Raw genomic sequence first — 16,902 nt, 5'->3', positions numbered from 1 at the left:
CTCCTTAGAGGTAAGTTAATAGCAGTTAAGGTCCATCTGTTCATGCTGTGTGCCAGACTTTGTGCTGAGTGACTGCCATGCATCTGAGTCCTCACAAACCCAAAACAGAGTTATTCTTTCCAACAGGTTGAAGAAACTCAGGTAACTTGCTAACAAAGGCCAGTGTGGTGAACTGAGGTCTGAGGCCACGCTTAGGCCCTTTCCTTAAACTACAGGCCTACCCCTTAGTATTTATGCCTACACTCGCTTCTACCTGGGCTGTCACCATCCATTCTCAACCTTGTCTACCATAAGGGAGGACTACTGCATGGATGTGACACTATGGCTCTGGCAGCAATGCCTAGGCCTTCTATGAGGTCCTAAGTTTCTCTTATGAGGTGTCAGCTGGCATATCATAAGTTGTCTGTCTGCCAGGGCACAGGCGGCTCCAAATTCTTCTAGACTGTAAAATCACCTTTCTTGACCCTGGGTCAACACCCAGGTCAGGGGTACTTCTTTCCTCTTCTGTCTGTTTTCCTCAGACACCAGCAGGTAAGAGGAGTTTGTATTGCTCACCACCAAACCCTAACGTGTAGGTTCTCAGTAATAGTCGAATGGATGTGGAGAATGAAATTATTAAATTCCTGACTGTAAAGTATACAGCAAGTTATTAATTGGGTGATGTAAACATGAACTGTGGACAGTTGTGGCTTTGTTTTCTACAGATAAAGCATTATCAAGCTAAAAAAAAAACCCTGTAGAATCCAAATTAAGGAAGACACCAGTTTAAGACAGAACATTCCAGATACTGTCACCTCCACTCTTCAATCAAATGTCACCAGACACATTTAAACTGAGAAAAAAGTTTTAATGACACATACACATACATTTAGAGAACTTTAAAGAAGACATAGTATAAAATCTTAAAGAAAGGAGGGGGAAGAGGAGGAAACATTGCATTTACTGCCTAAGACTAGTAGATGAACTGGCTGGCAAGAATGCCCCGGGACAACCGACACACAGCTGATGAGGTGTGCCTGCCTGCACCATCGAGGTTGGCTAACTGAGAGACAAGCCAAGTCAGTTCTCTGAACTCAGCTGCTTATCAATGAGTCACTTTTAAAATGTAAAAAAATTACCCTTGGTTAAAAGACTCCACACATTATTACTGGCCAGTCCCCATCAACTGTATCTATTTTGATTGAGGGAAAACAAACAAACAAAAAACCAAAACCAACCAAACAAACAAAAAACTAAATGCTTCAACAGAGCCTGGATGGTAACACACTATCTTACTTATCACTTACTGGGGATATATATATATATATATATTTTGTGAAGTCAAAAGCAAGCTACTACTTGCACTCAAAACAAGAACAAAATGCCGACCTTCCAAAAGGTGACAAAGGCACCACTGCCATCAGGAGATAGGACAAAAAAAAAAAAAAGCACAAATGCTGACTTTAGTGCTACAGAGATGATCTGTGCACAGAGCCTCTTCATGTAACGTTACTACAGAACTGTATTTTCAGATAACAGGAAAAGCAGGTTAGAAAAGGCAAACAGTTACACATAAAAGCATCAACACAAGTACTTTAATTTTCAGCTTGCAGTAAGGGTAATAAGTTTGACATACACAACAAGAAAATTAGAGAAGGTGATTTTTGGCACAGTAAGATTGCCAAACACACCACCACTCAGTGCAAGCTTTGTTTGCCAAGTACCAAATGTGACCTGACAGTCTTTGTGCAATGAGCATTTTCTCCCTCTCTACCATCCCATTATCTGGGCAACAACAGCTGGAGGGAGACAAAGCATGGGGACTCGGAAGGAGATGGAAAATACTTGATTTGGGAGAAAAACCATGAACTACTTGTGCTAAAATAGAATCATAAATTTCTATGAGAACCCAAATGCAAATACTGACTGTACTATGACCCGGAGACTGAAGGCTGCTACCAGAGTCATGAATACAAGGGCCTAAACTGATGTCTGGCCATTTATTTTAAAGGGAAGGACAAAGTACTTTTCTCTCATGGAGAAAGACAATTGAAAATAGATTTTACTCTTATTGGAACTGCTAAATAAGAATGTATCAAAGTGGTTTTAAATTTGATGGGTGGTTATCAGTTGAAATTGCAATATAAAAGGGTCACTTAAAAACCTGAATAACCCACTTGTCCCCGTCAATGTACACAATAGAAAATATTTACACACTGTAATTACAAGCAATATAAGCAGATTTTTATATTTTGAAATTTTTGTACACTTTACACAATGCAAAATGAGAAAAATATGAACACTTATAAAATTACACACAAATAATGTATCTACAAGGTATTAAATTACAGAGTGAAAGCCCCCATTGTTGGGCAGATAGATGCCAGAGTTTCAAGCTCTGTCAACTACAACTCTTTGTATCTATCTCTTTAACCATAGTGGCATTTTGTAATAATACCCTTGAGAGGTAGCATCAAGATACTATTCTTACCAGTAAACTCAACACAGAAGAAAACTTTTGTTGGTCTGACTCTTGGAGCCTTGATCAGCCTCAGAGCTTGAAAATTTGATTTGTTTAGTCTTCCCTGTAAGATCTCTAACTGCCCAATGCTTGACATGAGCTCAAAAGCTACTGCTATTTTAAATGATAAATGTAAGATAAAATGGTTTTTATTCCTAAGCCTCAATTTAGAGGTAGAAAGTTAGCTCTCAGAACTTATTTTCTCCTCTCAAACCATAAACATTGAGCCCAGTTCCCTTTCTAACCCCACCTGGACCCAGGTAGACAGCATGCTCAGGAGGGATCAAGTCACTCATGCCAGTTTTCAAACACGCAGTTGGCATCCATTTCAGGAAACAAACCCTCCCCAGACAGCCAACAGTCTGGAAAAGTGTTACTACCAAAGGTTTCAAAGGGCCTAGGCTCAATCTAGCATGTGCACCTCTGCTAACCCTCTACCATCTAAACTAGAGGATGGCTTTCCAGTGTTTAAAAGAATTTAGAGCAGCTGTGGTTTTCAAGTGCAACAACTTCAAGATACAAACGCTCGAGCGAACACACACATACACACACATACACAGTGTCCCCAAAATAAACATCATCAAGGTCTCTGCTAAATTATATACTCGTGGGAACAAGGTTTTTGGAAACTTCCAGATTTTTTTAAGCCTTTATACAGAGACTTCTGTAATATAGTTACCAATGGACAGAATTCTGACTTAGCTAAGATTTTATGATTGAACCAGATTTTAAAAATATATGCATTTACAAGAAATCCTAAACAAACTGCCTATGAATGTTCTGGCATTTTTAAAACAGCCACTACTTTGTAGCTTAATCTCTTCCTCCAGGCAATCTGACAGCATGTCTGTTCCTTAGCTGACTTTAAACAGACTTCAAGACATCAGATCTATAATCTTGACTAGTAAAGGGACAATGTATGAACTAAACTGCCTATGGTTTACGGACCCAGACTTCTGATTACAGAACTCTATTCTAGGATTTCCCTTTGTGTCCTAAAATAACCAAGAGGAAAATGAAAACCAGCTGGACCCTGGCCTTCATTTCAACGTCCAGCTCCTCAAGTTGACCCATACTTTTCCTCTTTATTTTCTGTGATGGTCCAAGTGCTATGAAGTCACCTACCAAGATAATCGCTGAAAACAAGGGGCACTTGGAGGGGCAGGCTGGATTCTTCTACCAGCTGTGCCTACCCCTACCCTTCTTTTATAGGCTCTCGTTCTTTCCTCTAAGGTCAAGCTGCAGATGGCATTTCGTATCTGCTTCAGACACGGCGAAGTCTTCATTACCAGCCTCGTCACAAAGTTGTGTTTCATAGCATCTGCTGGATCCCACAGTAACCCTCTTGGAAAGTAACCTTCTCACTTTGTATTTCTGCTGCTGTACTCCTGTTAAGAATCTGGCACCCAGAAGTCATGAAGCTGCCCCTGGAGAAGGGAGAAAAAAGGAAAACTTAATCAGATTATTAATTAATACTCTTAATCACTGGGCAGCAGGCTTTGATAATGAAAGCAGAAAAAAATCATTACATATACAAGCCTCTGAAAGCATCTTTCTTGTTTTGAGATGGGGTCTTATATTATTAGCTCCTTGAACTCCCAGAGATTTGCATGCTTCTGTCTTTCAAGTGCTGGGACTAAAAGCATGAAGCCACCATGCCCATTGAAAATTTCTTATGATTTTATAACCTTTATACTTTGTGCTCTGGCAATAAAAAGGGATAATACAAATATAGGACATTTTTCTCATGGGCACACTCACAAAGGGACGTATTTAAGGAAATTAAAAGTGTTAAACTTTTTTTTTTTTTTTTTTTTTTTTTTTTTTTTTTTTTCGAGACAGGGTTTCCCTGTAGTTTCTAGAGCCTGTCCTGGAGCTAGCTCTTGTAGACCAGGCTGGCCTCGAACTCAGAGATCCGCCTGCCTCTGCCTCCCGAGTGCTGGGATTAAAGGCGTGCGCCACCACCGCCCGGCCTAAAAGTGTTAAACTTCCTAATAAAAAGTTTTGATATTAATACCACATTGGCACAGGACCTTAACATTTTGAGGGAACTGAAGAGATGTCTCAGTAGTTAACAACACTGTCCACTCTTCCAGAGGACTTGGATTTGATTTCCAGTGCCAAACTAGCAGCTCACAACTGTCTCTAACTCCAGTACCAGGAGACCTGATACTTCCTAGCCTCCAAAGTTATCTGGCATGCAAGTGGTATACAGACATACATGAAGACAAACACCCCCCCACACACAAAATAAAGTAACAAAAAACTCCACACTGCACTTGGCAGAAGTCTGTCTAGCATGCACAAGGCCCCAGATTGATCCTCAGCTCAGAATGAACAGGATGTGGTGGTGTATACCTGCAATCCTAGCAGTGGGGGAAGAGAGATGACGATCAGAAGCCCAAGGTTACCCTTGTCTGTACAGAGTTCAAGGGCAGCCTGAGCCCCACACAAACACTGAAATGCTGCGACACAAAGAGATTCCACCAAGATGTTTTCCTTTAAACATACACTTACATAAGACCTTATATATAAATCTTCATGGAAATATTTCTTTTCTTTTGAGTTTTCTTGCTTTTTTTTTTTTTTAAGATTTATTTATTAATTATGTATACAGTGTTCTGTCTGTCTGTATGCCTGCAGGCCAGAAGAGGGCACCAGATCTCATTACAGATGGTTGTGAGCCACCATGTGGTTGCTGGGAATTGAACTCAGGACCTCTGGAAGAGCAGTCAGTGCTCTTTTTTTTTTTTTTTTTTTTTTTTGGTTTTTTGAGACAGGGTTTCTCTGTGGCTTTGGAGTCTGTCCTGGAACTAGCTCTTGTAGACCAGGCTGGTCTTGAACTCACAGAGATCCGCCTACCTCTGCCTCCCGAGTGCTGGGATTAAAGGCGTGCGCCACCACCGCCCGGCACGCAGTCAGTGCTCTTAACCGCTGAGCCATCTCTCCAGTACCCCCCTCCTTTTTTTTTTTTTTTTTTTTTTTTGATAGGTTAACAGTTCTGGCTGTCCTGGAACTCGCTCTGTAGTCCAGGCTGGTCTCGAACTCACAGTGATCCTGCCTCTGCCTCCCAAGTGCTGGGATTAAACTCGTGGGCCACTACTACCTGTTGAGAATTCTTAATAGTCAGAAAGTAAAATCAGCCCTGAAGGGGAACAAAGAGAGGCACAAAGGTGGTGGAGGAATTGGAAGGGACTGCCGAAGTTCAAGTGTGGTGCTGATCTTCAATTCCGTGGCTACCCTAGTCACCACAGACTAAGTAGTGAAATGCACAACATGCATTTTATCTTCAGAGAACTGTTAGACTCATGAAAACCATACATCACACAGTGGGTTGCATAATTAATAAAACTGTTAAATAAAATGACACCTGAGTAGGCCGACAGTTCTGGATTATTTCCTGCCATTTTCCATGTATCCTGGCAACCAAGTCTTTCACCTTAAAAACAACGAAAAGAGGAGAAGATATCAGATCAGAGTATCCTCACTTAAAATCAACTTAACATTTAATAGAAAGCACCTCATAGTTGCTGCTATGGAGGTGCATGGCTGCACTCCTGCACTTGGGGGACTGCTCAAAGTCCAAGGCCAGTCTGAACTGTGTGAGATCCTGCTCCAAAAAACTGAAACAAAACAATAACAACAAAATAAGCACAAGCCACATGTGCCTCACGCTGTCACAGGCCGCACCCAACAATTCTATCTGACTGCTGTCAAGAAAAGCTACTTATCTTTTGCGGAGGCTTTCAAATGCCAACATTTTTTTTAAATTACCATAATTTATTTTTTCACAATCTACAATGCCAAATAATTATGACTTAATTTTCTTGTGTGTTTGTTTTTTGAGACAGGGTCTCTCTGTATAATCTTGGCTGTCCTGAACTCCCTATGTAGACCAGGCTGGCCTCAAACTCATAGAGATCCACTTTCCCCTGTTTCCTGAGTGCTAGGATTAGGTGTGAGCTACAACACCCAGTCTTAATTTTCTTTCATTTTATGTGTATGGGTGTTCTGCCTACACGGACATCTGTCCATTGGCCACCAAAGCCAGAAGAGGGCTACAGATCTCCTGAAGTAGAAGTATTACATACAGATGGTTGTGAGCTGCCATATGGCTGCAAATCTCATTTGGGTCCTCTGGAAGAGCCCCTAGTGCTCTTAACCACTAAGTCATCTCTAGTTCTTAATTTCCTTTTTAAAAATTATTATTCGGGCCAGGCGGTGGTGGCGCACGCCTTTAATCCCAGCACTCGGGAGGCAGAGGCAGGCGGATCTCTGAGTTGGAGGCCAGCCTGGTCTACAAGAGCTAGATCCAGGAGAGGCTCTAGAAACTACAAGGAAACCCTGTCTCGAAAAACCAAAAAAAAAAAAAAAAAAAAAAAAAAAAAAATTATTATTCGGAGACAGGATTGCTCTATTTAGCCCTGGATAACAACCTTAGATTTAAAGCAGTTTTCCTGCTCCTGTCTCCCATGTACAGAAAGTACAACAATGCACCACCATGCCTGATTTCTCGTTACTAAGGACAATCTAGATGGTTCAGAGAATCACAATGCTGCCATCAAAGAAATTTTTACTTTCTATTCTCTGTCTTCTGAACACCCAGCTAGGGAAGCTGAAAGGTGGACCATTTTATAGGACCCAATGCACTGACTGTTTCAGCTTTACCATAGCTTCCTTCTAAAATAGTATGCTTGACAGAAAGACAACAAAAAATGTCTTTGTTGGAATATGGCTCAGTAGTTAAGAGCAGTTATTCTTGTGGAAAACATAGGTTTGAGTCCCAGAACCCACATGGTAGCTCACAATCATTTATAACCTCAGCTCTAGGGAATTCAATGCCCTCTTCTGACCTCCAGGCACAAATATAGCACACTATAGCACACAGACATACATTCAAGGAAAAACACACATAAAATTACACATGTCTAAAATGTTTTTAATGTGTTACTTGCTCCCTTCCACGGAATCAGAAGATCCTAACTCACTGCCACTCCCTTTGTAAGTGCTACAGAAACCTCTGTAACTGGCACCTGCTACACACAGATTTAGCCAGTCTGTCAAATTCAAAGGTGTCCTGCCAACAACACACAAAAACAGGAAGCAGGGTACTCTGTGAGAGAAGGGGCTGCTGTGTAAGCCAGACTCAAGGGGAAGCCAGGTGGATCAGTACAAGTCTATGATCACTGGGAGCTCTAAGGACATCTAGTCTGTTTTAAAAAAGAAATAAGGCTGGGGCTGGAGAGATGGCTCAGCGGTTAAGAGCATTGCCTGCTCTTCCAAAGGTCCTGAGTTCAATTCCCAGCAACCACATGGTGGCTCACAACCATCTGTAATGAGGTCTGGTGCCCTCTTCTGGCCTTCAGGCATACATGCAGAGAGAATATTGTATATATAATAAATAAATATAAAAAAAAAAAAATAAGGCAAGGGCTGACATTCATAACTGTCCTTAGACATCCCCATGTGCACCACGTCACATGCATGCTCACACCCCACACCCACCATAAATAACATACTTACTTTAGTTCTGTAGAAAAGCCTTGCATCTTCCCTAATATCACACTTAACATGCTTTTCCAAAGCCCCACAAAGCAGCACGAAATGTCTCTATGTAAAACAAAACAAATGCAATAGATGAAAACAATTCAAAATCTTGTAAAATAACAGATTATGCAGTTAAAAAAAATCACTTAACACTTACTTGATAGAGTCCCACCAGTGAAAGGTGTTGCCTTCCATAAGAACATAATGGTTATGACTCATTGCTAGTGAATTAAAAAATATATACAAAGGAACTACGTGTGACACGGCAAATGCTGACCAGCTTTAGCTATTAGGTAGGCTGAGGCAGGAGGACTAGCTGAAGATCATCAAGACAAAATGAGATCCTTTCTCTTAGAAAACACCAGACCTGTTAGAACCATTCAGTGGGCAAAGTCCTCACTGCCAGGCCTGACCTGAGTTAACCCTCAGCACCCACAAGTTAGAACAAGCCCTGATTACCATGTGGGCTTTGGCATACTCATGCGCACACAATTTAACTCCTAATACTTTTCTCCACCTTCTGAGTGCAAAGTACTTCGATTACAGGCATGTGACACTACTCTTGGCTCTTAAAAAAAAACAAACAAAACCTGCCTCTCTGCCCTTTATTGGGCCTGGAGAGATGAGATGGCTCAGTAGGTTTAGGTTCCCAGATCCACATCAGGCATCTCACAGCTATCTGCTAACTGCAGCGCCAAGGGATCCGGGGTCTTTGGCTGCCAAGGGCACCTGCACTCAAGTGCATGAAGGCACATAGACCTACGTGAAAATAAAACTTTTTTAAAAATTAAAAAAAAAGTTTATTGTTAAGTATGTGTGTCTGCATGTGTGGAAGTCAGAAGACAACTCTGTAGAGCTGCTTCTCTCATCCCTGTACATGGATGCTGGGGAGCGAACTTGGGTTACTCGGCCTGATTAGGAAGCGCTTTACCACCAGAACACCTTGCTGGTCTCGTCCATGATTTTTAGCTGCATTCTCTTAGTTTTTTGAGAGGCAGTCTGGTTATATTATTCAGGCTGGCCTTGAAACCTTGGGTGCAAGCAATCCTCTATTCTCCAGAGTAGCCAGGATGAGCCAGAACATCTGGCCTAATCTTCTTTCTCCCACCAATACTTGAGATTGAATATGGTGTCTCCAACAAGTTAGAAAGTACTTTACCACTGAGCTACACTCCTAGCTTTCTTACTAAGCTGTCCGGGATGGGCTTGAATTTGTTATTACCCAGTGCCTCAGCCTCCTGAGCAGATGGGATTACAGGCCTGTGCCACTTGGGCTTTTCTTCTGGTCCCCCCCCCCCCACCCCCTTGGCTATGCTGGAACTCTACAGATCAGGTTAGTCTTGAACTCAGATCTGCTGGCTTCTACTTGAATTAAAGGCATGCACCAAGTGCACCATCACCACCTGGTTCTTTTTGTTTTTTTTTTAAAGTAGGGTCTCACTATAGCCTTGGCTAGTTTAGAACTCATTATGTAGACCAGGCTGGCCTCAAACTCAATAGAGAGCTGCCTACTTCTGCTGGGATTAAAGATCAAGACTGGTTTAGTGTTTGGTGTTTTTTTTCCTTCCCCTACTCCTGAGACAAGGTTTCACTATATAGCAGTTGTCTTCAACCTGTGAGTCGAGGCCCCTTTAGGGATCACATTATTAGATTTCCTGTATATTAGATATTCACATTATGATTCATAATAGTAGCAAAATTAGTTATGAAGTAGCAACTAAAATAATTTTATGGTTGGGGATCATCACAACATTAGAAACTGTATTAAAGAGTCGCAGGAAAAGTTGGGAACCACTGCTCTACAGGCTAGCCTGGAACTCACTATATATAGCTCAGGCACCAACTCAGGGTAATCCTCCTTTCTCAGTCTCTAAAATTCTGGGATTGTAGGCACAAGCCAGTATAGCCAGCAAGCACAGGCTTTTATTAATAGAGAATCAAATTTATCCACTACAAAAAGTTTCCTTGTCTGGAGAGGTGGCACATGGCTTTACACAGAGCACTTGGGAAGCAGAAGGAGGATAAGGAAAAGTTCAAGGTTACCCTCATCTATATTAAAAATTGGAAAACAGACTGGGCTATATGAGACACTGTTTAAAAACACACAAAATAGTAGGTCTGGTAGCACATGCTTTTAATCTGGCTCTTGGGAGTGCTGGGATTAATGGTGTACATTTCAACGCCTAGCTTCAAAAATAAAATTCTTGTTGGGCAGTGGTGGTGGTTGTGGCAGTGGCATCACACAACTTTTTTTTTGTTTTGTTTTTTGTTTTTCGAGACAGGGTTTCCCTGTAGTTTCTAGAGCCTGTCCTGGAACTAGCTCTTGTAGACCAGGCTGGCCTTGAACTCAGAGATCCGCCTGCCTCTGCCTCCCGAGTGCTGGGATTAAAGGCCTGTGCCACCACCGCCCGGCTGGCATCACACACCTTTAAAAAGGTCAGAGGAGGTTCAGAGGAAGAAAGTGAGAAGAAACCAGCTAAAAGGTAGTCTACTTGGTGACCCTGGTATCTCATGAATATATTACACTATTGCCAGGGTATGGTCACTAAGATCTACTCCAACCAACAACTATTGAGAAATCATTTTTGTCATTATGATCTGGTGTAGGTTGCTATGACTTCCAGATTTCTACAGCAAAACCAGTCAACTTTCAAGTTGTCTTCTGACACACACACGCTCATTCATTCCACCAATAGGACACCTATTTATAACAACACCGGATATTACCTACCCGTTGTCCAGAAGAAAAAGAGTGAGAACAACTAACTTCCCCAACTAAATGAAGTAGAACATAGGTCAGGTAATATGCCTGTTAGAGAGATGAAGAAAATTACTACTCATGAAAAAGCTAGCATAAATACCACCAGTCTACCAATTAGCAAACTTCCCAGGAAAGACAGGATTTAATTTTGTGAGGAAGAAAAAGCCATGCACTTAAACCAAACTTTCTGGTTTCTAAATTAAGTGCTTTTTCTTTTTAACCACCTTACAACTGCCACAGTATAGGTTAAATTACTAACAACTGCCCCAGCTTTCAATTCTACTCTGAAGAATTTTCCGACAGCAATAAACATTGTTTACTCTATGCCCCATGCGTTCTCTGAGGTCTAGAGCTCTGAATACCTGCTTTTCAAGTTCTAAATGAAGACTGTCATCAATTGTTCCATTTGGTTGTTCAGCCCTTTTCTTTAAGACCATTTTCTTCAACAAATCAGAAGGCTTCATCTGCACTAGGTAGCGATGCAGGACTGAGATCTATCAAGGGAAGAAAGACTTGGTCAGTTCTAGTGCAGTGTCTTTCTGAGCTAATTCCAGTGTACCCATTGTTATTCTGGCTCCTTTTCCTGGCTTGGTAATTCTATGATACCCATAATTCCATTTACTTGAAATTCCTCAATTGCTTAAGAAGGTGTTTTATATTAAGATTTGGTATTTGTAATTTAGGTTAAATGCTTAGAACAAAATCAAATGATATTATATATGATAGAGGTCATTGAATTCTAAGAAAGAAGCACTGAAGCACTATCTATACAATGTGGTGGTTCACGCTTGTAATCCCAACACTTGATGCTGAAGCAGGAGGATCTCTGGGAGTTGAAGGCCAAGTGGGCTATCAGTGAGTGGGGTCTGGCTGACATCAAGTAGCAAGCCTGATGGTTAATTATTCATGCAGCTCTCTTTTATACAGATATAAATGAAAAGGTGATAGGCAAGACAAATCCTATCCAGGATCCCTTGGTAGCTATAAATACTGCTGAACGGACTGAGGACTTTTAGCTATCTTAGTGGCTCAGGAATGGTGCCCACGAATCTCCAATCAAATCCACTTCCACCTGACTAGGGTGGCAGTCGATTCTATCCCATAGTATCTTGTGCACATTCTAATACTGTTCTTACACGTAATGGTTCATATCACTAGACTATCTTCCAGAGTACAGTCTCATTTTTCATTTATTCCTAGGACATAAGCTAGTAACTTATAGTGAATTGCAATTCAAATAAGAACAATACAGGGCATCCAAAGTTTTGTGTATTTTTACACTCAAAATAAGGATAGCCCTTGTCTTAGCTATGGTTTCTATTGTTGGGAAGAGACACCACGACCACAGCAACTCTTAGCAGGAAAACATTTAATTGGGGTGGCTCGCTTACAGTTTCAGAGGTTCAGTTCATTATCATCATGGCAGGGAGTATGGCAGACATGATGCTGGCTACATTTTGATCAGAAGGCAACAGGAAGTCAATTTATGATTTTCTTAAGAGTTTATTTATAGATTAATTTATCTGTCTATAATTGTCCTATAGGGTAGAAGCTATATAATCTCCATTTTAGAGTTGATAAATTGGGTCTTTTGGGGGGTACAGAGTTTATTTAGTGGGTCAGGGAGGGGAAAGAGAAGGGGGAAGGGGGAAGAAGACAGAGAGGCGGCGGGGGCGGGGAAGAGAGGGAGGTAATAGCTCCCTCTTCAGAAAAATGTTGAAAGAGCGGGTATTTTTTATTAGGCACAATGCAAAAGATTACATCAGCAATATCATGCTTGAAAGTCTGAGTTTACTAAGAACTTTGTTTTGGATGAGACAAGATTTCTTGCCTTCGCAGTGCTGGGATTAAAGGCATGGGCCACCATGTCTAGCTGGTTAGGACTTCTGATTTAGGATTCATTAAATTTCCCAACATCTCACTAACTCTCCCATTTATTAGAACAAAAGTGTATTTATACCTGAAGATTATTGGCATTAGGGATATCTTCGTGTTTTTCATCCAAAAGCTTTGAAATAATCACTAGACTGAGGCACTGCCTCAGTTGCCTGGAATTAGAAATAAAAAGTTTTTATAATGTGTTTAAACAATACTACTTGACAAGCAAGCAAATGAGCCAAAAGGAGTCTTAGTCTCGCAAGGCTGTCGCAGAACCAACCAACCGTTACAGAGCAGCAGTGTTCATGTAAGATATATGCACATCAAGTTACCACTGCCAAGGGCTGGGAATAGTTCAGTTGGTAGAGTGCCTACCCAGCATGCACTGAGCCCTGGTGTGCCAGGGCACTTCTGAAATTCTAGTGCTCATCAAGATGATCCAAAGTTCAAGATCATCTTTTCCCATGCAGTGAGCTCCTTACTCTGCCTGAGGTCCTAAGAACCTGTCTCACAAAAGTAGAAGAGGAAGCTGAGTGAGGTGGCACACGCCTTTAATCCCAGCACTAGAAAGGCAGAGATAAGCAGATCTCTGAGTTCAAGGTTAGCTCAGTCCTCGTAGTTCCAGGATGTACAGAGAAGCCTTGTCGCACCCCCTCACCCTCTACATAAAGCAAATTAATTTTTGTTATGCATTATTTACACCAGCCAGTGGTTTTCAAGCCCTGGCAGCGGGGTGGGGATGGTGGTTCGAATGATCCTTTCACAGGGTAACATCAGATGTCCTGCACAACAGATATTTACTTTATGATTCATAACCATAGTAAAACTACGGTTGTGAAGTAGTGATGAAAATAATTTTATGGTTGGGGTAACCACAACATGCAGAACTATATTAAAGTGTCACAGTGTTAGGAAGGCTGAGAAACACTGTGCTGTGCTGACTCATCTGATAAACTAAAAATAAAAACCAAGAATAGTCATGTTCTGAATTAAGTAAAGTAACATAATCAGGATTTCTATACCTTTTCTCTCAATAAAATCAAAGAACATTCAAAACTGATGAATAGAAATGGAAGTTCTAAGTTGGGTGTGGTGGCCTAGCCATACAATATTCAGGAAAGGCTGAGGGAGGACTGAGTCTGAGGCCAGCCCAGGCTAGAGAGACTTTGCCTCAGAGTAAGTACTCTACAGCATTTAACTAGCATCAGCATTATAAGACATCTTGATGCTTATCTCACTTTTCAATACCTTCCACGAGACGTCCAGTTAGGGACCAGCTGCACTAACCACAGAAGGTTGTGCGGATGACTAGATAGTTCATTTATGCCCACACAGAGTTCATGCACCTGAAAAAAAAAAAAAAAGAGAGAACAAGCCCAGGATCAGACCTACAGACCCTTTTGCCTTGAAGGAAGTCACTAAAACAACTCTGAATTATGCCATTTAAAACCTACTAAAATGCATATATATAAAAAAATTCTATTTTTTCTTAAAGTACTCTAGAATGGTCACACACATCTACTAGCATTTCATGTCACTCTCATGTCGTTGCTACACTTTACTTTTATTTGATGGTCTTTCTTGAAAGAATAAAGTATTCAAATATCAGTCTCCCCAAGTGTGTATAACACACACACACACACACACCCCATAGATAGTCAAGACCTGAAAATTCTTGCACACTTGGATTCTATTACAGTATTTTTATTTTCTGGCTATGTAGTCCAGCCTTGTACTTGCTAGTCATGTACCCAACCACTGACTATGCCTTTAGCTCTCTAGCTGTTTATCATGATAATGATATTAAAAACTGACAGTTGCTTCAAAATAAACTGATGAGCATGGGTGGGAATAAGCTTGGTGACAGTTGTTCAGTTTAGTTATTTTTGTTGTTATTTTCAAGATAGGGTTTCTCTGTGTAGCCTTGACTGTCCTAAAACTTGCTCTGTAGACCAGTCTGGCCTCGAAATCAGAGATCTGCCTGCCTCTGCTGTGATTAAAAACGTGGGCCATCATGACCCTTGGGCACTCAGGAGTTTATTATGCTTCTCCCACTTCAGTTTAAAAACCTCTACCAGGGGCTGGAGAGATGGCTCAGAGGTTAAGAGCACTGACTGTTCTTCCAGAAGTCCTGAGTTCAATTCCCAGCAACCACATGGTGGCTCACAGCCATCTATGGTGAGATCTGGTGCCCTCTTCTGGCATTCAAGCATACATGGAAGGAATGTTGTATACATAATAAATAAATAAATAAAATATTTAAAAAAAAATAAAAACCTCTACCAAAAATGGCTGAGAATTTAACTATAAAAAGGTCTAATAAAATAACCCATGCTCAGCTCCCACATGGCTATTTACATATAACTCAATCCCGGTGCAGGTATAACATTATGTCATGTATGCTCAAAGGTCATTTCAGAAAGACGTCTCATCCTTGAAGGCCTCAGATGACATTGCTGCAGTCCAGCTGTGCTAATCGTGCCACCCTGGTGGCACCCTTTACCTTAATTTGCAACATTTCATTACAACCTGAAACGTCACTTTATGACATCTGCCTGAATTCCTTTACGCATCTTCTAACTGCATGAATGGTAGGTAAGACAGCCCAACAAGGGCAAAGGTACTGGCTTGCTAGAACCTTTGAACGCTCAGACATAGTAAATCCCTAATAAATGTTGAAAAGACAGCTACTTTTAGAAAAAAAAATCCAGTTAGTTTAAATAACAGAGTTCCAGCAAATAGTGCCCTCCTCAGCTGCTTTCATGGTTAAACTTCTTGAGTGTAGAAACTGTGAACTCTGATGCATATGAAACATTATGCTGTACAACTCCTACACTTTATCTGTAGACTGGTCTCGTGCAGCCGCTGTGTAACTGAAGAGGACATTATTAGTTCTTTAACCTCCCACCTTACTCATTCATAAATGCTAGAATTACAGGTATGCACAGCCATCCTTGGCACAACACCTAAGTTTTTAAGAAATGTTACCTTTGTGTTCCAATCTCTGATGTTTTTCATGAGATTTATCAGGAGGCTTTGAAAGTCTACTAATGGAATCTGTTTCAGCTCTTTTTCCAGACTCATTTTAAATAGCATTAAAATCAACAACATTATTTCTCGGTCTTGGTAACCTTCTGGATGTATAGATGTACACAAGCCTAGAAACTGCCAGAAATGAACAAAGAAGAAAATTACCTAAAGAGTTTAAAGTATATTCTTGACAAAAGAGCAAAAAATTAAAAGAAAAACCACACAGATAGCAAGTATTAGATGTCTAGAAAAGGTAAGAAATGCAACACAAATAGTAAAATGAAAGGATAAGTATTTCCTTCTCCATTTTCAATTAGTGATTGGATTCAGCCACTAAAATATCTTCATACTACAATTACTTCTTGGTCAAAAAATTATATTGTAAGACTTTAACAGTGAAATTCTCACCTGAAGTTCCCATTTACTCTTAATATTAAAAGAAAAATACATTTGTAATGGGAATATAATTGCTAAGACCTTTCACTTGGTAAGAAACCAGTGGAATTTTAAACAACCACAAAACTGGTTCTGACTCTTTGCTAAAGAAATATAATAAAGTCTTCCTTACCTTAACTACATTTAAAATGTTGGTTTCAGGAAGTGTTGAAAAAATGGGATTACAAGATGAATCTTCGCTTCCTCTTCCCCCCAGAGTTTTCTGTGTTTCAAAACTATTGAGAAGCGAATAAAGCATGCATTTCAGAACCATTGAGAAAGCAGGATGGAATCAGGCATAAAGTACTCACTGTGGGAAACTCTAAACAACTATGTTCAGTCAATATTAATTTGGCAAAACCAAACCAACAAACTCCACGATGTATCAAATGATTTGCCTTCCCAATTGTACTCTTTCAGCTACTTGCTTCCTCCTCCCACAGCTGCTATTGGTTCTAGTCTTTCGTTCCACAAACATCTTATGTATAAAAAGCAAACAGAACCCTGTGCTCTGAGAACATTTGGTCTTTGTTTCCATGTACCAGCAAGAGCTCTTTACTGCTGCTAAGGTGCTCATGAAGACCACAGTAACTAACCTGTGATTAGGGGGTTAGAATTAAGTTCCAGCCAGAGGGTCTAGGAATCAAACTGATCATCAAATGGTCAATGGTTTCATCCATCATCCTTGTGAAATAGAACCTCTATAGGAACTCTTTAAATTGGACTGGAGAGATGGTTTGGTGTTTAAAAA

General features: G+C 40.6%; 1 protein-coding gene across 4 annotated transcripts in view; it reads right to left on the bottom strand.

The window, feature by feature from the left end:
• Window positions 1-826: 826 nt before the first annotated feature.
• The window catches only part of Slf2 (SMC5-SMC6 complex localization factor 2), a 52,992-nt gene continuing 36,916 nt past the window's right edge, over window positions 827-16,902 (bottom strand). Inside the window, exons 12-20 of one of the 4 annotated variants that reach the window (XM_038330564.1) lie at window positions 16,285-16,387; window positions 15,675-15,851; window positions 13,935-14,032; window positions 12,769-12,856; window positions 11,171-11,302; window positions 10,779-10,856; window positions 8,024-8,110; window positions 5,871-5,939; window positions 827-3,927 (exon numbers count right to left, since the gene is read on the bottom strand). In XM_038330564.1, the coding sequence (XP_038186492.1) occupies window positions 3,892-3,927; window positions 5,871-5,939; window positions 8,024-8,110; window positions 10,779-10,856; window positions 11,171-11,302; window positions 12,769-12,856; window positions 13,935-14,032; window positions 15,675-15,851; window positions 16,285-16,387 (868 nt within the window). In that variant the 3' untranslated portion in view covers window positions 827-3,891. The other 3 variants (XM_038330582.1, XM_038330573.1, XM_038330555.1) reach the window with 3 other exon arrangements.

Source organism: Arvicola amphibius, chromosome 1, assembly GCF_903992535.2.
Source record: "Arvicola amphibius chromosome 1, mArvAmp1.2, whole genome shotgun sequence".
NCBI classification, from domain to species: Eukaryota; Metazoa; Chordata; class Mammalia; order Rodentia; family Cricetidae; genus Arvicola; species Arvicola amphibius.
This window is presented reverse-complemented; position numbering and strand designations above follow the sequence as displayed.